Below are 24598 nucleotides of genomic sequence, written 5' to 3' on the forward strand. Positions count from 1 at the left end.
ATCCTACATGAGATTTACATTCATGATTTGTGACAGTACCATTTCATATCTATGATTAACAATCAAATATTGCTTTTCACATAAAAGAAGCATATACATATGTAAGAATATACAAATTACAAGTGTATTTTCTTTAGCTCCTTAGTGAAGTGACAGCAACAATAATGAATGGAGTGAACTGCACCCACAGAACATTCACAGAGATATTTTTCAGGACAGCCCTGAAAAATAAAGACTTTTTAATATCCAAGTGAGTGAAAACTAGCTGCCTCCTCCTGACAGGCCTAGCTGGATAGGTTCTTGAATTCCACAAGACAGATATCAAAAAACATTGCAAGGCACCTATATTAAAAATTAAGGACTCCCCAAAACCCTCCACACATCCTCAATTCTAAACTTGCTGCTCAAAGGAACACTGACAAGCCTATTTCAGCAAGTGTTACCTTGTACAACTTATATAAAATACCTTTAAAAGCAGATGTCTGCATTTCTCTTTTCTTGCGTGGTAAGAGACAAAAGAGAAGCTGTTTTATTAATATGAACATTAAACTTACTTCCAGCTACTTACTTCATCAATGAAAATATGAGTGAACTCAGTTAGGCTCTTGGCAGAAACTATTTTCTGAAGAAGAACTCCAGTTGTCATATACAGCAACCTCGTCTCCTTTGTAGAAACATTCTCTAAACTTAACTAACAACAGTAAGAAAAATACAGTAGCTGGAATCATATTTACTGTAGTTACAGAAGCATGCACATGAAAGAACTCCAAAATCAAACACAGTGTAAAGCCATCAAAATAATTTACTTCAACTTGCATAAGCCTCCATACACAAGTGGTCTTACCAGAAACAATTAACTAGTTTTTCTCTAGGAGAAATTAAAAAAAAAATTAAAACTGAAGTAACAAAATTCCTTGCTGGGGACTTTAGACTGAGAATTCTTCAAAGACTTCTAAAGGTATATACATACACCATCCTTTCCACTGATAAAGAGAGCAAGAAAAAGATTTTGCCAAAATGTAGTTTTCTTACAGACATAAAAATGGAAGAGGTTTAAAGTTATCACCAAGACCAGGCAACTTACTCCTGAGAGAAAGGTTCTACAAACCCAACATGAAACAGATTCTTGATTTCTAACATACTTGTGTACCTTTAGCTATCTCAGTTGTAACCTACACAGGCAGGCAGAGCTGTGACCATCTTTTTCATGTGCAGCTTTACATCAGCCCAGAGCAGACATGTGCACTCCACCATTTCCCTCTGTTTTGCTCAGCTCACACAAGTGCTGGTGAGACAAGCACAGCCCATCCACATACACTGTCCTGAGGACAGTCTGGAAGCACAGTATCATTTTAAGTCTTTGAGACTCACTAGCCTAACGAATCAATTTAGCAATTTATGACTCATTAATTCAAGGTATGAAAAATCACAACAACGGCTTTACATATAAACTATTTTGAAACAAACAATATACATAATTGTCTTGATTTTGGATGGGCTAGAGTTTATTTCTTCTTAGTAGCTGGTACAGTGCTGTGTTCTCAGGATTTAGTATGAGAATAATGTTGGCTTTGGTTATTGCTGTCATGTTTATGATGTGGCACAGAAGAAAACAGATATGGGATAATGGATGAAGCAGAAGCCTGACATGTAAAAGTCCATGCTATGAACAGCTCTGTAACTCTCAGTTAAAAAACAAATCCCTCCAGACCTGAAAACTGTACAAAATTAAATTTAAGGGTAACAAAGAACACCTAACACACATAAAAGGCACCACATGTAGCATTTTAGGAAGTAACCTAAAGCTGCAGACCTATGAAGAAACAGAAACCTCTAAATGCATGCTAGCAAACATATTACCCTAAGTGGAAGAAAGAAAGGAATAAACAATAAGAAATAGAATGAAGCAGTGGGCAAGAAGAGTCCAGCAAATACTGCTCTGAGCAAAGGACTCCAGAAGCAGGCAATTCTGCATGAATATCCCTCCCAGTGTCAACACCAGTGTGAACCCACTGGCCAGAGGAACCAGAGCAGCTCATCCAGAGATAGCTGTGGCATAACCAACAACCAAGCCACCATCACAGCAGCTTAGGGTGGGTACTGACAAGGAGCTGATCAGAGCACCAGGATCTGTGTCAAAAGAGAAATGCGACATCAAGTTTAAACAGAGGGACAGAACTGAGCTTGAAGCCGAGTAGAACAAAGCAAAAGGAGGAGACAGATTTTAGAGGAAAATCTAGTTTGAGCTTAGCACATGATGAAAAAGAAAAACAGACTGTTCACAAAAGAACCTGGTTTTAAATGCATTAAAGTTCTGACAGAGATGACAAGTAAATACAGTAAACTCAGATAATATATTACTTAAGGAACTGAAAGGAAAAACCACAGAACATAGTTCTCCTGCAACAATTTCAATGATTAATAATGTAGACATGTCTTGATGCAAATATTTTCTATTGGAGTCCTACCAGGATTTACAGCTGTTCAAATTTACAACTTGATTTAATTACAAACATTTAGCAGAAGACATAAAAAATAGCAATTCTACTTTAAAATCAGATTCTCTAACCCTTCTTCAGTATGCTGGATATGCTTAAAAGTAACCAAGAACGAATATACAGTACTTTTTAATGCATTTTTAAGAAAAGTTTGGATTTCCTCATACCTGGTATCCTACAAATCCACCAAGTGTCCATGATCTTTCCTTGCTAATCCACCTGGCAAGGCTGCTGGCACTGATTTTCCGAGGCTGGGTAACAGCAATGTTGCAGGGTATAGACTGGTTCATGCAATAATCCAAAATATATTGTGGAATTTGTGTGCTCTTTCCACTGCCAGTCGCTCCTTCTACAACCACAACTGAATTGTTTTGTATGAGAGACACTATCTGAAACAATTTTTCAAGAAAACTCGTAAGTACACAAAAGAGCTTAGAACAGGTTTCAAACAGATTTGAAATAGCAACAGCTTCCAAGTCACAAAGCAAATTTCTTTAAAACACTCTGCCATCTTTCCTATCACCTGGGGGTTAACTGGAATCCTAAAGCATATTAAAAGATCACAGAAAAGAATACGGGCACACACCCATGTACATATTTCACATGACTACCTATAAAGTGTAACAGCAAAGTTTCTTCCTCTAAGAAATTTTATAGAATGGTTTTGTAAAAAACCCGGAAGTTTTGGACAGTGTTTAAAACAGGAACAGAAATTACCTTTCAAAAAACAACAGTAACAAACTAATAAAATACCACCCTAAAGCCACAAGAAAACATTATTTTCAGCTTTATTCCATGAGAGAAAGCAAACTGACATTACCTTTTCCCTGTGTTTGGCTGTAGGCATATCCAAATATTTACACTTACTTATTGGTACAGAAATTGAATGACCTGATTCACACTGAGACAATGAAGTACCTAGGCATAGAAATAAACAAGAGTAACATTTCAACAGAGAAAGAAAAAGACCAGCAGGAGATTATGACAGTATTTGGAAGTCTAACTTCTCTAAAATGTGAACCACATACTTTAAGTATTAATAGAATATTTTTTTTTTTTTTAGTTTGAGTAGACTGAAGAGATTTTCTGTATTTATGCAACTGTTTTACTGGAAGCAACTCTGAAAAACATGACTTCTATGTTTAAACCACCATCAGTGGAAAGGATGTATACAACTCTCTGTTTGTCTCTTCATTTAAAAAGCTGGATTTTTGCAGTTTGCATTATGGCTGCCAATGCTACCTGTATACCCAAGAATTTTTTACAGTACTGAGAAAAATATGCCTTATTCATGTACCCGTGTTGTTTCCCTTGAAGTCTACTGGAATCACAGTAAAAAATGACCTGTATTTTGATATGAATACCATCATATTTCTACCACTTGGCCATTAAAATCTGCTAAGCACCATGATGACCTTCAATGTGATTCTACACTCTGAAGTCTCTTGGCAGAAGTTAGTCCACATTAGCACTGGGGACAAAAATCTTTCAGTGCCAGTATAAGTTTCTGCTCAGAGGTCTGCAGTCAGTTTGACCATGCAAAACAAAAGAACAGGTCTGGAGGTGCAGAAGTCTGGACAAGACTGTGGTTAACAATAATTCTGCAAGTTACAATTAAACAAATAGCTAAAATACCCACGGCATAACAAAATCAAAAATGGAAATGCTTTCAATTTCAAATGGGTTTCACAACGCATTACAGTGAAATGGATACTTACAGGTAATAAAACCCTTTATTTCTATTTATGTTATTTTTTTCTCTAAGAAACAGAGTAGTGAGACAGAATTCTATTATTCTTTCCACAAAGGCAATAATTACATTAAAATAAAGGCTACAGCCTAAATACTTGACTGCAGTTACAGCTCCCCTTCTTTGGAAAGGTTGTAACAATCTCACATAGCAGCGAAGGAGAAGCAGGCAGAACATCATCTTAGCTCTGTGCCACACCTCAATGTGCTCCCAAATTGCCTCCAAGTGTCAAGGAATACAAATTAAGTAATTCTAACACTAAAAAAAAATCCCCAAAAGCTGGACAGCTCACTACAACAGTTTCAAAAGGCACTAAAAATCACAGTTCTCCTAAAGCCAAATTATACAACAGGAAAAATTCTTTTTACCTGGACTCCAAAACACAACAGTGAAAGGTGATCACTACACAAGATCTCCTAAGCACCACTTAACACAAACAAAACCAGAACTTGATAGCAGCACCCCTTTGAAATATCAACTGTCCTTTTTAAAATAGTTTTGGTCAAGGTTCTAAATATATTTCCCAGAAAAATGCATATATATAGCATTCTGCCACAGCAACTCTGCAGGAAGGCTGCCTGGCTTCCCTCCGGCACAAGCATGTCACAACTGAGACATCCATAGCTGTGTGTGATTTGACCAAAGCTGGAAGAAACCTCAAGCTGCTAGGGAACAGGTCCCAGTATCAGCAGATTCCTGCTAAAGCAACATCACCTTCCCACCTCTATCAGGTTTTCAAACAAACATCTGCCATTTTGAAAAGTTAAAATGTTAAAAGAAGAAAGCAATTTTTAACAGTGCTTATGAATAAGGAGTGAGGTGGAAACAATTCCAAAGGCAGGATTCATATAATAACCTTCTGCAATGCAGTAAAAACCCCAGAGTATTAGGTATTAGCAAGAAATCATTAACCTAAAATTCAATTAATAATTCTATTTCAAAAACACAAAGAAACAAATCAGAAACAAAGAAACAGCCACCAGTATTCACATACCTGCTGAAAAACAATCTAATTAACTTTGTAGGTATCATTTTTTTCACTGATAAAATATAACTTTTTTTAATACTGCTTTTAACATAACATTTCTAGGACAGCAACATCTTACTCTCTCCTAAGCACAGCTGTCTGGGAAAAAAATGATACCAGAAGTAAATGGTGATTCAGTGTTAGCTACAGTCACCACACAGAATTTAATAACTGACAGCCATACAACCATTTAACAGGTGCTGCAAGTACTGAACACTGCATGGTTTGGGTTTTTTCTCTTCAAATATGCCTTGAAGAGAAAGAAACATTCATTTGCTTGGGGAACTAATACTACAACAGTGTGAGACTTCTGTCTGCAGAGACAGAACAATTTTGGGCCTCAGCAAACTGGCATCTTGAGATGAACACTGACATGACCCAAGCAGCAATGGAAATGCCCCACCCTAACAAACTAAGGATAAACTCCTGAAATCTGAAATCTACTATGATCCTTAATAAAACACAAAATTAAATTGAGATGGGGAACTTGAACAGCTATCTTAAAAGGCCTTAACAATTTCATCTTTATTTTTTAAACATGAGAGTTGTTCTGAACCACTAAGATCTGCTGCAAAAAGAGCATTTCAATGTACACCCTGCTGAAAGGTTATTCTACTGATTTAAATAACCATTCAACTGGGGACTCTATACAATAGAGTGTAATTACCTCTAAATGTTTGAGTTTGCTTGGGGGAGTTTTTCTTTTTTATTTTTCATACCTAATATGTAATAGATCCCTCCATGATAACTAGTCTTCAGAAAAGCTGGTCATTCCTGCCAATGCGGACTCATCTAAAAACTCAGCTACAGGTCTACAGAATTATCAGCAATGGAGGCACACACTTTTGCTCCTTCAATTGCTTATACTTTACGGAAAACATTATTAGGACTGGGATAAGTGATCAAACTAGTGCACACCTTGTGTCAGACATTGCGCTGTAACCTTCACCTTGGATTCTGTCACAGAATGCAGGATGCTTCCAACATGAAAACAGTAAATTGAGGGAACAGGCAACTGCCTCCCATGCTGGTTTAGGACAAGCATTTTCAGTGTATAAGAAGCACTAATGCCAGTTCAGAATAAATAGTATTAATTTCTCTATTCAGTGTCAGTGCGAACAAGAAACAGAAAATTCTGTTATGGGAAAGATGAAATTTCCTGCTTAATTCCCTTTCAATTATTATGAAAGGCCTGTAGAGATGACAGTAACTAGAACAGTCCAGTGCCTGTGGAAAGAGCAGTTTTGCAGTATCTCAGTTATTACAGCTATCACGGCACATACAGCAGATGTACTCCCTCTGGTACCTGTTTCCTGAATTGAATTTGAAGAGATCCTTTAACATAAGATTAGATTTTTATATTCACCAATTCTGGGAGAATATATTTTTATAGTCACCAATTCTGGGAGAAGAGTTTGTACAGCTGTATCTTCCTATCTGCCACTAAGCAATTAAAATGGGACTCTTAAAACAAAATATACTTGAAAGTACTGGAATCAAATTAGATGCTTATTAAATCACTGATCATTCTTCTGCTGAGCTACAAATAGCTACAAAAAGCTACAAATAGACACAGTGATTACAGTTTGCAAGGAAGCAATAGGAAAGGAAAGCCACAGGTAACAACTGGCTCTTACATTGAGCCAAAAAGCAAAAGGACTTCCCAAAACATGGTGCTACCTCACTCAAAGACAAGTTACACAAAGGTGCTGCTGACTGATCCTTGATAAACTTAATTCCTAAGAAAATACATGTCTGGTGAGGCTTTTTTTACTGCAATCTTCTTCAACTTGCATGTATCTTATATACAAAAGATTTTGGGGTGAGGATCTGTGCTATGATTCATTTTCCTGCCATGCATAGGTTCTGAATTCACAATATATAAGGTACCTAAAATTCAGTTTCTTATATATCAGAAACAATGTTTAAATTTCTTCTTCTCTGAAAGAAATTACTTCAGGTGGGACCTGGAAGACCGCCGGAAGATATCCATTTACAGGAATGAAAATCATGAAGACGGAAATAAAACCAAAACAAAACAAAAAGCTGCCACTCACAAAACTCCATGAAAATAAGGATTTCAGAAGTGCAAATTCAGAAGATTTCTCAGGTGTAAAGCTCTAGTCTGTACAATTCAGAATTCCCAAATTTGGAAAAAAAAATTTCTACAAGGTGAGCAAAATGGCAAATGTCCCACACACCTAGCTCTGGAAGGTTTCCCTCTGCACAACACCCCATGACCTCACTGAATAAAACGTGTGTGAAGCCTGGAAGAGGCAGCACCAAATGTGAAACATGCCTGGTGGGAGAGGGAAGAACTGCTAATGCCCTACTCGTTTTGGGTAACAGTTATGACAAATAATTTTCTTCTGCCTTTATTTAATCACTTCAACTTCCTTTGCACAGTAGTATCATTTCTACCATGCTCTGCAGAAGCCAGAACTCTAAATGCAGTTCCCTGATGATCTGTTTCTCCAACAAAGAAGCAGATTAGGCATTTCTGTTTGTCACCTCAGTATAAAAGCATATGTTCTTTCAAAGAAATTGGAAAGCACAAGATTTAAACTCAATAGAACTTCATCAAATAAAAAGACACAAGCAGTATAAACACAAGCAGTTTCAGTAACTGCAAGATTTTAAACAGGCTACCAATTTGCACAGAATCGTTGCCTAGTTAGAACAGCAGCTCTAAGAGAAAGAAGCTACAGAAAAGGTACCAATTCAGAACCTTCAGAAAAAATCAGTTTCTCATTTCCATGCTGTGATGGTTATTTCTTGACTACATTTGTATTCAACACAGCTCAACCCATAGGCCCTGGTCTAGATAAATCCTTGATCAGATATTACAGTTCCCATGTTCCTGAGGAAAACATACACTTTCAGATCAATACAGCTGATGGTTACAAATACATCTTGAAGCTCTTAAAATCTGAATGATGAGCATACTACATTGAAGCAGTCTCAAATGTAGAACAACATACACATTTATAAGCTATACAATTAACAGTACAATTCTTATGCTCACTTACTGAGCTTTTTTATTCTACTATCCTAACACAGTGTTCCTGAGTTTGTCTAAGTCAAAGTTAAGAGCAGTAAGAAGCAGGATTTTCTGAAACTCTTGTGTTGTTCTACATCTAGGTGGGATTTGGCAGCTCAGTCTCAGAATGCCGTAGGAATGTTCCAGTCCTGTCACTATCCAGTTTGCTTGGAGTCTGCCACGGGATCACACACTGCTGGCAGCAGAGCACTGATGAGAGCAGGCAGGCATCAACACTGCACAGAACAGCTCCTGAAGCAACTGAGACTCCAGACAATGAGACAGACAAAGAACAGAGCAGGGGGAAGGAAGGGCAAGCAAGAAACTGCGGAAAATATCTAATGGATTAATAATAAGACATTATATAATATGTCAATACTTTAGAAATGTTTTTTGGTTGTTTGCTAACTAGATATTGTTTCAGTAAGTTACAACTGGAAGGCAAGAGTAAATATTAGAAGGTAAAATTTCAAGGACAAATATTTTAGGGTAGACCAAGAGAAAATAAGTATTTATAAAACAAAGTACCGGGATGAATACACAGAAATATTTCCTAAAAAGCCTAAGTTATAATCCTGTTTCTTTTACAGAAAGAACACTGCTAGCATCAGTCGCATTCGAAGTCATGCAGGCCACTAGTGCTGCTAAAGCTGCTAGTCTGTTTTATACAAGTTTCTGACTTAGTAGGTAAAAGACACTGAATGAGCTACAGTATTTCTTTGCATTAATCAATACCACTGCATTATTAAAGAAACATCTACAGAACTTAATCTTACTCAACTTGTTGCTGTCTCTCCCTTGCTAGGTAAAGCACATGAAGAATTAGGGAAATGTCATTCCTGAATAACAACACTGGAAGCTCCTTCCAGTCTCTTTATTCCCCCATTTCCACCTTTTAATACTTCCTCTCCCACAAACTTTATGTAACATCAAGGGAACAAGAGACAGTATTTTGTGGTTAGGACAGAAGACGAGGCGCATTGCACATAGTGAACTGGCCAAGTGCCCCTACTGCGTTTCAGCTGATGACAAATCCCACAAGTGACTTCATCAGCCTGAGCTCCAGAGGCCAGAGAATTTGCAGATGCACTGAAAGACAGTAATTTCTTGAAAATTTCTCAATTTGTCATATTTTGGTATGCCAGCAAAGGTATACAGAAAGTATTAAGAGAATGACGCACAAAACAGATAAAAGATAAATGCCCTTTTCTCAGAAAATCAGCTACATTAGCAAATCTGGAAATTAAGAAGCACAGAAAAGAGTTTGAAGCTGAGCTGCCCTGACAAGTGAGTCAGCCTCAGAGTGCTTTTGCCAGAGCTCCTAGGAAAGAAGTGCAATCGAATTTCTCTCTAAAGGCAGCTCAAAGCAACAATCAAGTACACAGAGAAATATGAATAGAAAATGGGGAAACAGAACAAAGGCATGAATCTAATGAGTGGTATCTTGCCCTTGTAGATTCATTTTAATCATATATCTACATTTATCAGTACAACAAGCCAGATGTATGAACAAGAGCATTATACACTGTGGTTTCCAGAAAAGGAGTTGACTTTTTAATACCATGCTTTATACGCAAACTAATGCACATACATCAATAAACAAAAAGGAATATTCAATTTAGAGAGGGAGATAGCATAAGACAACAGGGAGAAAAAGGACAGGTGTATCTGTGTTTATAATAGGAACTAAATAATTTTATTTCCTCTTTTTACCTGGTTTACAGACAAGCTGATAATTTCCAGCTACATTCAGCTCTTGCTCCTCTGCTTGCCTGCATTTTTTAGCATACTCAGTTTCAATGTTCTCTGAGACGGGCAATCTGAAGAGGAAAGAAATGATAAATCAATAAATGCTTCCTAATACAAGTCTTTGGGATCTCTGGAAATAACAACATTATATAGGATGTTCTCCATGTCATGCAGGAACTACTTCAATGAATAAACTTCAGAAAAAAAATTAGTCTATGCATTTAAATACTAGCCTGAGGAAAATGCCACATTTCATCTTTTTGTTTAGTCCCAAGAAGACTGAGCTCCCAAAACATCATCCTTGAAGGCTTCAATAACCTAGGAATTTCTCTTCTAATGAAAGACTACAATTTCTTCTGGATAAAGATGAAATAGCTCTCTTTCTTCAATATTTGACACATACAATTCGGAAAATAAATGTAATTCTCCCATGATTCTCTGGAGACAGGGGAAGTAAGACAGGAGGAAACACAAACAGCTCACTGCTTTTAAGGAAAAGAACTGAATGTAAGCCAGGAAATAACTGTGGTCAGCAAAAAAAATTAATAATTGAAGAATCATTGAATTTTATGGAAATCTGTTACACACAAGAAATGTTAATCATTATATAAATGTAATGAGATTTTTAGAAGTTTCTTCTACATAAACAGTGTGAAGAAATTCACATGAAATTCACTAGATAGTAAAGTAGCATGTAAACAATGATTGTATGGTTACTAAACTTAAACACAGAAAAGTAGTGAAAACATCAAGTTTTCACTACAGTTTTGCACAATAACTTCAACTCTGGGCCCTGTGCAAGCCTTACTTATGCCACAGATCATGAAGGCACAGCAAATCTGCTTCTAAGTTTTATGAAAGGATAGGGCTGTTTATTTCTTGGCCCAAAAAATAGGCAACACTGACTCCAGAAGCAGTGACACTGAAAACATGACATTGTTAACATGGCACTACATCACACAGCCCTCAAGAGAGGGAAATTCCCAAAATTTTGATGCCACTGATCACCCACCTTCTCTGCCAAGGCAAACTCTGTGTCAGCTTTGTTCTGCTACAGACCGTTCACTCAGCAACAGTTCAGAACAGAACACCAAGTATTTATCACCTACTGCTGCCAACAAACTAGGAGATAGCTTCTGACCCAATTTTAACAATATTTTAAGCATAAAGATACAGCAATTTCCCCCAGACCTGAAGTAGTTCTTACAGCAAGGTTCAGCAGGACTGCACCCATCTGCAAAATGGCTACGTGAGCAACAGCAGCCTACAGCCAGCTTCCATCACTCAAACCCTTCTAAAACACTCCTCAAAAGGTCTGAATCTGCAAAAATATGTAGAAATATTCATACACAGGATGTTTGACTGCTTGCAATGTAGGTTATTCCACTGAGTATCTACTAAACACAAATAAAACACAAAAATTCAATGGTGGTAACAAAGTCAAGCATTTGGTAGCTGAAAATACCATAATGAAGCTTGGCTGCACAATCTCACTCAGGCAGCATTGTATGCACATACTACACAGATTTTTACTGATATAACCAATTATTTTTTCACTTCCATAAACCTGCAGCCTCACTGAATACAATGGACACACATATTCTGGAAACAAAACCTGGTTATGCAGTACACACAATTGTCCTCAGGTTCTCCATGAAGAGAAAAGCCATCCAGGGCAAGCAGTCAGTGCTGTCACAGAGGAGCAGGTATTGCTTGACTGTCAGAGCCTGGAGCAACAGCAAGAAAATCACCAACAGAAAACTCCCACTGAAGGGCTAAGGCTGGGAAAGGAAGGATTGTGTGCCTCACTTGCAGTTAAGACCTTGCAGATGCATCAGTATCTAAGCAGTAGCTGAAATCAGTTAAGGAACAGATAAGGAACAGTAATAACTACATAAACAAACAAATAAACTTATTAATTATCTCTCTTAGAATTTTAAGAGTCTTAAGCATTAAAAAAACAGGCTCCCAGAAATTTTTATGTATATATACGTGTGTGTGAGCTTTCAACCTTTGCCTGTACAGCTTGAGGAAAATGAGGACAGCATGACCTCAGTCATTTGTGAGAACAGATTAATTTTTTTTCTGTTTGGACAGCTGATTATTTTATTTCAAGAATTAGGTTTTCTGTCTTCAGGAAACAGCATGCAGTAACCTCAGGCTACACAATGAATAAACAAGATATTTAATAGTCAGTCATTAGGAATAAACATTTTGCACTTGACGTACCAAATCAGGCTCCAGTCTTGAGGAAAATCATATGCAACTAGAAAATTACATATGGGAATATGAAATGAACTAATAAGCTTCACTATATCATTTATTGATGTTTTAATGGTGTACTTTTCTGCATTAATAATATTTAAAGCTTACAGAATAGTGGGGGGTTTTAAGCAAAATGGGAAAAAATTACTATAAAGCCCTTTGGAGCTCTCCTAAATTACCAGAATTATACAATCCTTCCCAGTAATCATTAATACACCATCAGTGGGAGGTATCATCCTATATACCTGGATAAACAGGAAGAAATTTCCCTTAGGTGGCAATCTAATGATTTTCAGCAAAATTTACTGACAGCAGAACAATAAGAATTCAGAAATTCAAATCCATTCCAGGCTGTAACACAGCAATGCAAATGAAGGGCCTTTTCTGGATTCTACTTATGAATCACCTGTCTGTCCCCATTTCCATCTCTCCTGACATTCAAAACCCACCTTCAGTACACCTGCCATGCTGTAAAATATATTCCTCAGGATTTACAGAGTCCAGCCTTTTCAACTGCACATCCAAACCAGTCAAAATTCGACCAAATTAAGAAGCAACAAAAAGCATTTCTGTGACTAACACAATCACTCAAATTTGAAGTCACCAACTGAAGGAAATGTAGGAGATTTTAAATATTCTAGGTTTTCTTCCTTGCCCTTCATCTTAAAAAGTAGGTGAACTTGATCTTATTCATATCAAGTGCATATTTTATTTCACCCCCTAATGCAGCCAGGTATCTATGGCAGAGCCTGCAAATACATGACATTCTGTTCACCCAAGTGGAAAAAGGCAGACAAAATTATAAAGCACTGAGGACACAATCAATTACTGACTTCACTCAACAAGTAACTCTTGCTACATCCTCAGATCTACCTATGTAGGTGTGTACATCTCAAGACCTACCTATTTTCAGAAATACCCTCAGAAGTAGCAGACCAACTTCTACTCAAACACTGCCTTATGAGGTAACAGAATTCTTTCTTCAATCTGTATTATGTGGTTTAACTACCATAACATTTTTCTGAAATGTGAGTGGTCTTGGTACATATGCCTAGTCAAACTAATTTTGAGCAATTGATCGAAACAAGGTATTTTTAAACATAAAATCAAATACAGCTGACACTTAGGGGAATTAACAGAAGGGAAACATAGTTTAATACCAAAAATTGTTGACACATTCAATTGTAAATGCTTTAAAATACACCAAGGGTGCCTTTCTTTACACTAATTGAGCTAGAGAAAGGTCTTTCTTCATGCCTCTAGAATGACCTCTAATAAGTCAACAAGGCATCATAAAAGAGTATACTAAGTAAAACTTGAAATAATAACCAAAGCATTTTTGCATACACTTAGGTGCCAAAAATAGAATCAGTTGCCCAATCTCACCATAACTATGACAGGTAATCTGTTTGGCCCTTTCCAATGACATACATTAGCTGCAATGCCAATGCCTACACTGAACACTTAACACTTCTAGAAGAAATGCTTTAAAAAAAGCTTTATTAAACAAACAGACATATGCAGTCTTACTCCCTGAAAAAAAATTTTCAGAACTGCTTATGTAGCATACCTGGCTGTATAAAGAAAACATCCAATCATGCAATGAAATTCCAATGATTAAGATGCTTGCTTATCCAACTTCAAAAAAAAGTATATTAATCACTTAATTTTGGAGTAGAAGCCTCTAATCAAGGCCATGTAACTTCTAGAACATGCACATCTTAAAAACAAAACTGAAACATCAAAGTCTCCTGAACTGAGTTTTTAAAAGTCTTGTAAGATGTATTTTCTGCTTATTTATGTTGTGCCTCATTTAACACAAAAAATCCTGTGCACATGGGACTAGAAGTTGAACATAAAGCTAGTGTCACCCATTTCACAGATCACAAGAGAAGGACAGCCCCAAGTCACGGCTTCTGTCACGCACACATACTATTCACCTATTTACAGATCTTCGGGGAGGGAGGAAATCACTAGAAAAAAAACACTTAGCCTCAGCCTTATAACACACAGAGCAATATTTTGCTGTACAATTTTAGTAAGATATATACAGTAGACTGTTTCAAAGCTTCTCTTCTGAAACTAAAGTAATGTGACACTTTACATAACTGAACATTTGCCATGACAGTAAATAACCTTCCACTGGGTTTACTGAAGGACATACTAAAAATTATTTTCCTTTCAACTGGAAGCTGGTTTTCTATACAAAAGATTGGTTCTACCTGCAGAAATACACTAACTCCAATGAAATAATGTACTGTCATTCAAAAGCCACGTTTCAGCTGCAAAAGGAGACTATTAATAGAATTCAAAATAAATTGAACATATTAAAAACTAAAATACAGATTTCACAGAGTCACTACATATTATTTCAAGAATCTAATAATCAGTTAGGGGCATGCTTTTTTTCCACTAAGAGAGCTGCTCTGAAATGCAATTTGCTAGATTTAGTGATAAAGTCTTCATATTTAAGCATTTCAAAAGGCTTGCACTGCTCTTCCACAGGTGCAATTCAGATTGCCCATTTTAAAACCTTAACTAGCTGGGGAGGGGGGAAAATAAGGAGGGAGAGAACTAAATCAACTTTGTAAAATCCTGACAAACTCAAATGATAATCTTTGAACAGACTATGGAAACTCAACAACTCAGAAATATTTCACATATGTCAAACCAATAGCTCTGCACCTTATTCACAGTTAAAATCCAAGAAACATAAAAAGCACAAAACCAGAATAAAACAGCCCAAATCCTCCAATTTACTGTCTTCTGTCCTGGGATTTTATGTCAGTGGAATGAAATTCTGGACTTCAAAGAACTGGACTCTTCTAGGAGATGAGCTGCTGATGAGCTTCTCTTTTTGCATTTGGCTACCAACTTGGTAAAATCCAGATTAAACAAATCTCTGAGAAAAATAAAATGCAAGTAAGAGACTGCTCTGAATTTAGAAGAATGCTTTTGAAGATTAGTATTAAAAGCAGGATTGCCTCAATTTCAAATTGATGCCTGTAACTCCCCTGCCTATTAGTGAAGTGTCATCAGCACCAGAGATAGTAATGCTACAGACACTCCAAGTGGAAGAAATCAGCTTCAAACATGTCCTGATTTTTATTCATCTCAACACCAAGATGAAATGATAGCTTACACAAACTTCTGTATGTTAAGACTGCTAAAAGAAAATTATTGTGTTGTTCATTGTCACAGTAAAAGACCAAACAAGGAGTCTTACCAAGAGGCCTCTTGTGTAGGCTCATGGTAAATTTCGCTCATAATTGTTAAAAAAGCAAAAGGAGTAGTCAAATGATGTATGAAATTATCAGAAGAGGTAGACACACTATCTGTCTGCTGCCCAAAACAGCCAGAGTTGAGTTTTTCTGTCAAATCAAAAGAAAAATACACTACAAAGTTGATTAAACCCATAGAGTAGCACTACACGTATAAATGAAAGGAAACCATCCAACCTGCTAGCTGTGGATAAATTACTTTATGAAATCTCTCTCTCTGCTCAGATGATGGGAGCATTGGCAACCTTTCTTTGTAACTGCTCTGGACTCTCTGGACCTGGCTGGGATAGGGTTATTTTTTTTTCATAGCAGCACTACGATGCTGTTTTAAAATTGTGACCAAATCAGTACTTCTGAAAATAAATGTTTTTGTTACTCCAGAACAGCATTTGTACAGCATCCAGGACCTTTCTGTTTCTCACATTACATTCTCCTCTCCTCCCCATAAATAGGCTGGTGGATGCATAAGGGTTTGTGAGGGGACATAACCAGGAAGGCAACACAAACAGATCAGAGAGGCCATTTAGTGTCATACTTAGCAACAAAAAGTGAGAAGAGTGGGGTTTCAGTCCAGCTTGCCAGCTGCTGTTCAGAAATTGGCTGGGCATTGGTCTGCCCATGAGAGGTGATGTGGGGCTGCCTCTGCATCACTTTTTTGTTTTCTCTCTTGTTCCACTTCTTAAAACAGCTTTTATTTGTAACCAAGTTTTCTTTTCTGTTCCACTCCTCAATTCTTATTCCACTGAGAGGGAATAGCAGGTAAGCAAGGGCCTGTGTGGTGCTTAGGTGTCTACTGGGCTAAATCCCCAACAATCAACAGCCCTCCACACAAAATCTATGGCAGCAAACCACAGTATATGATTATTAACAGATACTGGAAAGAATTATGGAACATGCAACACTACCCCAATGTGTTGAAATGTTAGCTAGGTAGCAATGCTCATGATCTGCTATCAGCACTCTTGGTCAATGAAGAATTAGGGTAATAACTTCTCAATGTCACATGGAGTCTCATTCATAACGAGCTGTACTTCTTGCTCCTTTCAACCACCAGAGTCAACAGCATCTCACATGGTACAGATGCCATAAAATTTTCCAAATAAAAGAATAAGAAGCTTCTTCTCCAGCCATTCTCGCCATTTATCATGCCTGGATGTTCGTGTCAGTGTAACATTTAGTTAAATTGATCAAACTGCTCTTCAGTACCAACTTCTACTCAAACTGGCTTTGTCAAAAAAAACCCAAAACCTTTAAAAGCAATACTTCTAAGTTACATCTTAATTTTCAAGTTCTCCCTCACATTTGTGATGTCAAACAGGAGGCGACAAAGGAGGAATTCTCCAAACAGATGAGATTTAGGATACCAGATATTTTCAGATTAATAGAGCCATGAACCATATTTCCACTCCTTCACGCCGAGTCACCCACATGGTGGAACAAAACCACTCCAAAAATGAGGGTTCTTCCAGGAATGCTGGGTTTTGTTGCAGCTTTTCAGTACAAACCATACCCAGAACATGCCAATCACCGTGCATGCATATGTTACCTTAGAAGGAATTCTTTTAATGTGACAGGTACTAACCCCACACTGATATCCCTTTCAACTTAGACAAAGAAGAATACATAACAGGCTCCCTAAATACACCTTGGAAAATCAAGAAGTAAATAGAACTGTGTATAATTTATAATCAGGGTAAAAGAAAATAACAGAATAAACTCAGCACATTAGTACAGGAGTTGTTCTGCCACACACAACAGACAACACTCCTTGTTCTGACTGAGGATGCAGAGTTGACCACTGAGACATAAGTTACTAATGAAGACAAACTTCACAGTGCCTTCAGGGAACAGACCCACTATCAGCCAAAATCAAGCCAAAATTCCCACCCCGACACAGCACTTTAGATGCAGGAGTACATTTAGAGACAGCTGGGTAGAATTTTAACTCTTAACAAAGTTTCCAGAATTAACCATGGGCTAGAAACTGCATAAACTAACTTCTCTACTTTTGAGGTCCACTTTCCAGTGCTAGCCCCACATGAGTAGTCTCTTCACATACCCAAAGTGCATACAAAAGTAGAAGCAATAAAAATTTTCAGCTTCAATGCTCTCCTACACATGATCCTCAGGATCCTGCCTTGAATCTTCAATGATGCAACCAAAGATTAGGTTGAAAAATAGAAGTTGTAGGTTTCTCATTTAATTACTTTGCACACCTTCCAGTATGCATCTCTAAATTTGCAAAGACACTATAATGGTTTTACACTGTACAGCAGTTTACTTGCAGATTGATACAGTGGAAAAAAAGTGGTGACATGTTAACTGTGCTGTAAAGGAGGTGGCAAGGAGCATTTTAATTTTATCTGAAAATCTGTCAGGACAGTTCTGTCCTCATAAACCTAGCTCCCTTCCTTTTTCATAGTACCGCATTCAATGCAATGTGAAAACCTTCCAGTTGAAGAGGATTAATACTGACATTTGAATTTTTCCAATGTATAAGTGGTATCAGCTTTAATAACAGCCATACACGTCATCCTTTATGTTGTATGACATCTAGAACAAATTTAGAGAACCTTTGTTCTCCCAGCTGTTCAACACACCAGTGGAGGGAGAAAAGTAGGAATGAAAAATACTTAAGAGGAGCACACAGCTATTAGAACAAGGGCAAAAAGAAAGGCAGTGTTTCTTAAACCATGGCTACCGTTTAGATTAATAGGAAGAGACCGGATAACTGGAATGGAAAATGGCTCCTTCAGCGACCTTTAGTGTGCACAGTGCCATCCCCGAGAATGAACCTTAAAAATGGATATGCTCAAAATATTCATCAAGGAAACAGGGAGCAGGCAGCTGACAGCCACTTGAGAGAGAAGCAATGCCTATGGTAAGACTTACAATTCTGGGCTTTTTAGACCAGTTTGACCTCAATTTGCATCTCCTTATCATTCTATTCCTTTAATTAGATTAAAGTGTCTTTCATGGCACACTGTAGGTGATACAGTCTGGGTTCTTTAAATACATTTGAAATGTTAATTAAAAATTCTAACAGCTATGCACAGTAATGAAAACATATAGATCCATGAGACTGATGAAATTCATCTGGAAGAAACATTTAATGTAGTGAAAAAATCCTGAGCAACTGTCAAATACCTCTTTTCTGTCAACACTTACTTAACAAAAGCTTTGGGTGATCTTTACTAGAGAAAAACTATTCTTAGCTGTTTAAAAATGACAGCAGAACAGCCTGATCCCCCTCTAATGGGAGATAAGTCTTCCAGCATCTCAATGGCCTGAAAGTTTAACATAGTTATTTTTAGCACTCTACGGGCATAAAAATACAGCTCTAAACTGTGACCTACAGCTATGCACAGCCAAGCATCACATCATACGACAGCCTTAACTTTAGCTACAAGCACGTCTGTAGTTGCTTCAGACTATCATTATTCATCTCACTACCAACAATACATTTGGATGGATTTAGCAACAAGCACTTGAAATTGTTACCATCTTTTTTCAAATTGCTGCCATCGGCAGAATTCAATTCAAAGGTAGGAGATCTTAATGGACTTGGTAGAAAGTATTTGAGAGACCATGTTAGGTTAAATGGATTACTGCTTCTCTCCAGTACAGAGGATGAAAAAGAACCTTAAAAGCAGAAAAACTTAAAACTGTCATATTCAGTACAGAAAGTCATTTCTTCTGGGTACAGTTTGAGTAAATGAAATAATAAAAAAAAAGAAAATAGGAAAAAGAGAAAAAAAACCCCTTGTTTTCTTCCAGCAGTACTAACAACCTGCAAACGGGATATGCTAGAATAAGACACCTTCAAGCAAACTCACCAGAAACACTGTTCACAGAAAACTGCAAAGGTAATTTTTTAAAATTTTATTCCAGTTTGCATGCTTGTGTTTGCATGATTTGTTACAAAGTGCAAATTAGAAGTCTATTCTCCCAGATTTCTGTTTCCAGATAATGTAAACAATAATTAAAATAGTTAAAATAAAAATTGATATATAAGTTGTAAAACCTGATCAAGCAGAGTTCTAGCACTCAACTACTAATTAATTAATTTCAATTTTAAATATATGTGTAAGTTCAAATCTTTGAGGTCTGAAGGTTTGTGTTTTGTTGGGAGGGAGTGTTCTTATTTAGCTGGGTTTTTTGTGAAGTTTGAGGGTTTTTTTGTGGGATTTGAGGGGTTTTTGTGGGGTTGCTTGATAGGGTTTAGGGGTTTCCTCCCTGTTTTTTTTTAAAATCATGCATACTATAGATAAAATATGGAATATTTCCAAGGTGATGGATATGCACTTTCAATGCTGTGAATTTCATAGAGTACGTTAACTCAGAAAAGAGACAGGAAATATTGTAAGATGCAAGACTTGTCATATTTCATTAGGGCCTGGTGATTCTGTACAGCAAGCTATTCTAAAATCATTAATAAAATTTCATTCAAACATTCAGTTCCTAAGAAAGAAGTCTATAGGTAAGAAGAACTAACCAGTTAGACAGACAAGCAATACTAATTTTTTTTCCTCTTCCCAGTTTAAAAATGCCACTTTTTGGCTGGATGAAATGGTCAAAAACTGATTCCTACAAATCCACAAGATGCCCTGGATCAGAAGTAGTTACAAAAACCCTGCTGAGGGAGTTGAAATGGCACCTGAAAGAGCGTGAAAGATTAGTGCAAGAGATTGAAAATGAACAAAAAGTCCAAAAAACTGGCATGGATTACAACTGGCTCAAGAACTATCAAAATCCTCAAGCAACAATTCCAGCTACTGAGCAACGGCAGCTTGAAGTTCTGTGCTCTCAAATCCAGCCTTGCCAAACAGGAACTGTTCTCAGCAGGTAATTGTTTCATATTTCCCTGACTCTGAGCTCTCTATCACAAGTCAAATGTTTCTCTGCCTAATCAAAGTTTGTATTGGGCTCTGCTCTTCCAAAGCAGCAATGACCAGCAACTGGAGAGCATTTTACAGTTGTTTTAGAAATTACATCTTCACTTTAATATGTTGCTTGAAGGAAGTTTTAAATCAGGATTTTCCTGGTCTAATCCAAACAAAGAAAATCTTGTATAACCTTTCAATACTTCCCATTTTTCCTATTATTTATCCCTACTATTCAATAAATGGCAACCCAGTAACTAAAATTCAAATAGAAGGACTAATGCAATGCACTATTATGCAGTAGTCCAGCCGTACTGTGCACAACACCAGAAAGCTCCTAAAAACCTGCAAATCAGTGTAAATTAAAAAAAAAAAAAAAAACCTCCACACATTTTATGAAGAAAAATTCTCCTATGCCTGCATTTTAAATACATTTTCTAGGGACCCAGAAAGGACAGAACAAGTCTATTTGCCTTTTAAAGCCCAGAATACACCTGAGGGCAAAGTTGGTTTAAATCAAGTTACCCAGATGGGCCAAAGGAAAAAAAAAAAGCCTAGCCAATTACAACTGCTTTCAATCCACAATAGCTGGAGCACATCCAGTACATTGTTAGAGCTCTTTTCCTCTTCTGGGGGGGGGGGGTGGGGGGGGGGGAAATGTGGCAGCAAGGAAAAAATCACACTGGAACTCAAGTAATTTCCTCCTCCCCCACCCCCAACTGACAAGAGAGGAAAGAGAGAAGTTTTCAGTGCTGATGATTCCATTTCAATTTTTGTTTGTTTTTTTTTTTTTTTTCTTTTCCTAGATTTCGGGAAGTTTTGGCAGAAAATGATGTTTTACCATGGGAAATAGTCTACATATTCAAGCAAGTTTTAAAAGATTTTCTTACCACCATTGAGAGAGAAAACCAAGCAGAGCAGCTGGTAGATGCATGGAATACAAATTGCCCTGAACATTTTAGTCCGCATGGTGACAGCTCCAACAAGTCGGACAAAGATGAAATCCCCACTGTTTCAAGTTATGTCGACAAAAACACACAAAGCATGTTTCCCACCTTCTCTCACAGAATCTGGAATCTACCCTATTACTACCCATCAAGTTAAGTTGGTTTTGTGCTACTTTCAAAAATTTATGTAGCCATCCACATTCCTTTCTTGTAACTGCAGTCCAGACTCACAGGAGTAAGAAATGTGACATGCTCCCCTTTTTATTCCAAATTTAGAAATTAAAATCCTTTGTAATAGCTAGTATGCAGTAACTTAGGTATCAACTGACCTTTTATCTTTATAGTTTCTTAGAGCTGTTGTGTTAGAAGCCACCTTTTCATCAAAAATGTAGATGTTTCTGAAAAAAAACTCAGAGGCAGTTTAATTTTCAGCCATATAGAGCTAGAAGTATTTAAACAACAACAAAAAAGATTGCTTGCATATTTTGAAACAGCATCAATCCAGAGAGTGTTAGACAAAAAGTTCTGTGTTTGACACATAGCTTTTAGGCTCTATGGGAACTTTATGCTGTGTAAAAAAAATGGTTTAATATAACATCAGTTAAATAAACTGGTAAATACGTTTTGGAGCTGAATAATTATTTCTTCAAGAATAATTGCATGAAAATACTGACAGGATTTAGCTGCATGCATTATTTCTATGTTTTTTTCTAAACTATACTGTGCACATGCTGAAGTATGAGAAGGTGGACAGCCAAACAAAACGCTTAGATATTTAACAGCATTTAACAACTATCTCTCTAATTACTGAATTATTTAATTTTAAATAGCCATTTTTCATTTTACTTACTTGTTCTGAAACCCAAATTCTGCATAAACCTTTAACATTTTGATGAAATCAGGTGGTACTTCTCTAAAATAGCTAAGGAGTCAACAGATCACTTCCAACACACAAGGTTTTCATTCTAAATTTACACATAACAAGATCTAATGTTTCTCAGCCACCATGATCTATCACTGTGGGTTTACAAAGTTTTACAAGATTATTCACATACACAGCAGTCATGGTCACAGCAGGCAATTAGAGCAGAAAATCAATGAAAACATATGCAGAACTCAGCTGGCTACATTTCCAATTGTGCTCCCACCACTGTAACAAGTTTTTACATGTTTTATATAACGTCATCTTTTCTGTATTTGCTTTTAATCTGTCTGTTGGATCAGAAAAAACGGGTAAGACTCATATGGCCCAATTCACAGAATGCACTATTTCATAAACAAAACTGCTTCCTCTGGTATTTTCTTCAAACATACTGAAGCAGCCAATCAGATTTCATCAAGTTGGTAATACAACTTTAAGGCATCTTATGCTCCACTGCTGTATCCCCCGTTCCAGAAAAAAATTTACTAATAATGCAACATAAATTGGATAAACAAATGGCACAATCACTTACTAAACACTTTTAAATCTTTTTAATAATGGATTTTAAAAAGTCTTTGAAAAGCTTATGATATAGATAACATTTCATGTAGAAAAATAAAGTATAACATTCACAAAAGATAAAACAATGAGAACCCCTATATCCATGTAAAGGACAAAGCACTGGAGGACTAGAGTAAAAAAATCTCCAACAGATTTAAAATAATAAAAGCTGCAGCTCAATACCAAAAGTAACTAGCCCCTCTACCTCCCATAAACTAAATATACAAAGCTTCACAAGGACATGCAAACTTCTTAGAGCTGCTATAAACTCTTTGCCCTCTTCTTGTCAAAAGGCATTGGCAGGATTAGTATTACTCTGAGAATTAACATCCATAATGCTGGTTTAAGATAGCTTTGAAGTGGTCAAATGTGCAAGATTCCTGCAATGGCAATTAATGTAAGTTTATTTCCTAAAATGGTATCCTTACAGCTCTCTATCTGAAATATAGGTAAAAAAAAACCTGTAAAAATGCAGCTTCCTAATTTTCACCTAAGGAAAATAGAAGGCCAGTAACATGGAAGATCCGCTTACTTTAACAATCACCAAAAATGAGCAGGGAAAATAAACAAACAAACAAACACAACAAAATAACCCCAGATACAACTTGTCCATGCTTTGCAAACTTCACTTCAACTTTATTTTAACATATGCAAACGCATTTTTCCATGTTTAGAAAGAGTGACTATCAACTATGCCATATTCTAAAAGGCAGTTGCTGCACAATAGTTTAAAAACATAGGTAGGGATCATAGCCAATTCAGTGTTAAATCCCTATACAGTGCCAGGGAAATGCAAAGAAAGGCTCATCTACTTTTATATGCATATTTTAATCAGACTACTGCATCCAGTTCTAGTGTCTGCATTTGGGGGAAAGGAGAGGAGAAAGCAAAGAAGAACTGCAGAAGGTAGAGTAAAAGAAAATATCCAAAGGCTGAGAAAATGCCATCCTCTAAGGCCTCACTTTGGCCATTTTTTTTCAAGCACTGAAATGTGGGGTAACTTTGTGGAATACAAGCACTTCCTCCTGAGCAAATTGTTATATACACTTTCTAGTTAAAAAGCAGAGAAAAGCAAAGAAAAAAAAATGGGGTAAGGGGAAGAATCCCAATTAAAAATGTTAAGCATATTTTAAAGGAATTTGTTAGGTTTACCGCAACATGCTGCCAAGAAAATCTGTTCTTCAGCTCACCAGCTAACACAAGCCATTTGATAGAATTATGGTTACCCTTGGAATTCAGCTACCTCAGACAGGAGTAAGATTGCTGAAAGGCCAGTCACCACTACCTGTGGGAGATCACTGTTCAAGAACTCTGCAACTGCTTCTTTAAGTATTTTTTATTTATGCCCTACACAGTTTGCATGAGGTGTTCCAAAACTACATTGTCCCTAACGCTGAGCCAGCAGATATTTCTGCAATAGGCAGGCAGGCAACACAAACCACTCTGGTGACAGAAAGGTGAGTGGCAGTAATTGCAAAGGACAGCAGTGTCTCCCACCTGCACAAGCGTCAAGCAAAGCACACAGCGTGCAATGTTTCCAGCCAGTAATCAGTTTCAAAAAGGTGCTAACTTGGTGAAAGGTGCACCTGTGAAATGCAGAAAATACACACTTAAACCTTTAACGTCTTAATGTGTGGATACCAAGGAAGGATTTAAGGGTCTAAATTTATTTTCT

The 24598-nt window shown here is 36.9% G+C and overlaps 2 protein-coding genes across 2 annotated transcripts in view; one reads left to right on the plus strand and one right to left on the minus strand.

The window, feature by feature from the left end:
* The window catches only part of TDRD9 (tudor domain containing 9), a 67379-nt gene that overhangs the window by 40294 nt on the left and 2487 nt on the right, over nt 1–24598 (minus strand). Inside the window, exons 2-5 of the mRNA XM_077783763.1 lie at nt 10029–10135; nt 3319–3416; nt 2666–2887; nt 569–691 (exon numbers count right to left, since the gene is read on the minus strand). Of these exons, the coding sequence (XP_077639889.1) occupies nt 569–691; nt 2666–2887; nt 3319–3416; nt 10029–10135 (550 nt within the window). The remainder of the gene's footprint in view (nt 1–568; nt 692–2665; nt 2888–3318; nt 3417–10028; nt 10136–24598) is intronic.
* On the plus strand, nt 20157–21702 carry RD3L (RD3 like). The gene is made up of 2 exons (XM_021528931.3): nt 20157–20455; nt 21300–21702. The coding sequence occupies exons 1-2, from the start codon at nt 20157–20159 to the stop codon at nt 21595–21597; spliced, it is 597 nt and encodes a 198-aa protein (XP_021384606.1). The 3' UTR covers nt 21598–21702.

The sequence above is a fragment of the Lonchura striata genome, chromosome 6, assembly GCF_046129695.1.
Source record: "Lonchura striata isolate bLonStr1 chromosome 6, bLonStr1.mat, whole genome shotgun sequence".
Taxonomy (NCBI): domain Eukaryota; kingdom Metazoa; phylum Chordata; class Aves; order Passeriformes; family Estrildidae; genus Lonchura; species Lonchura striata.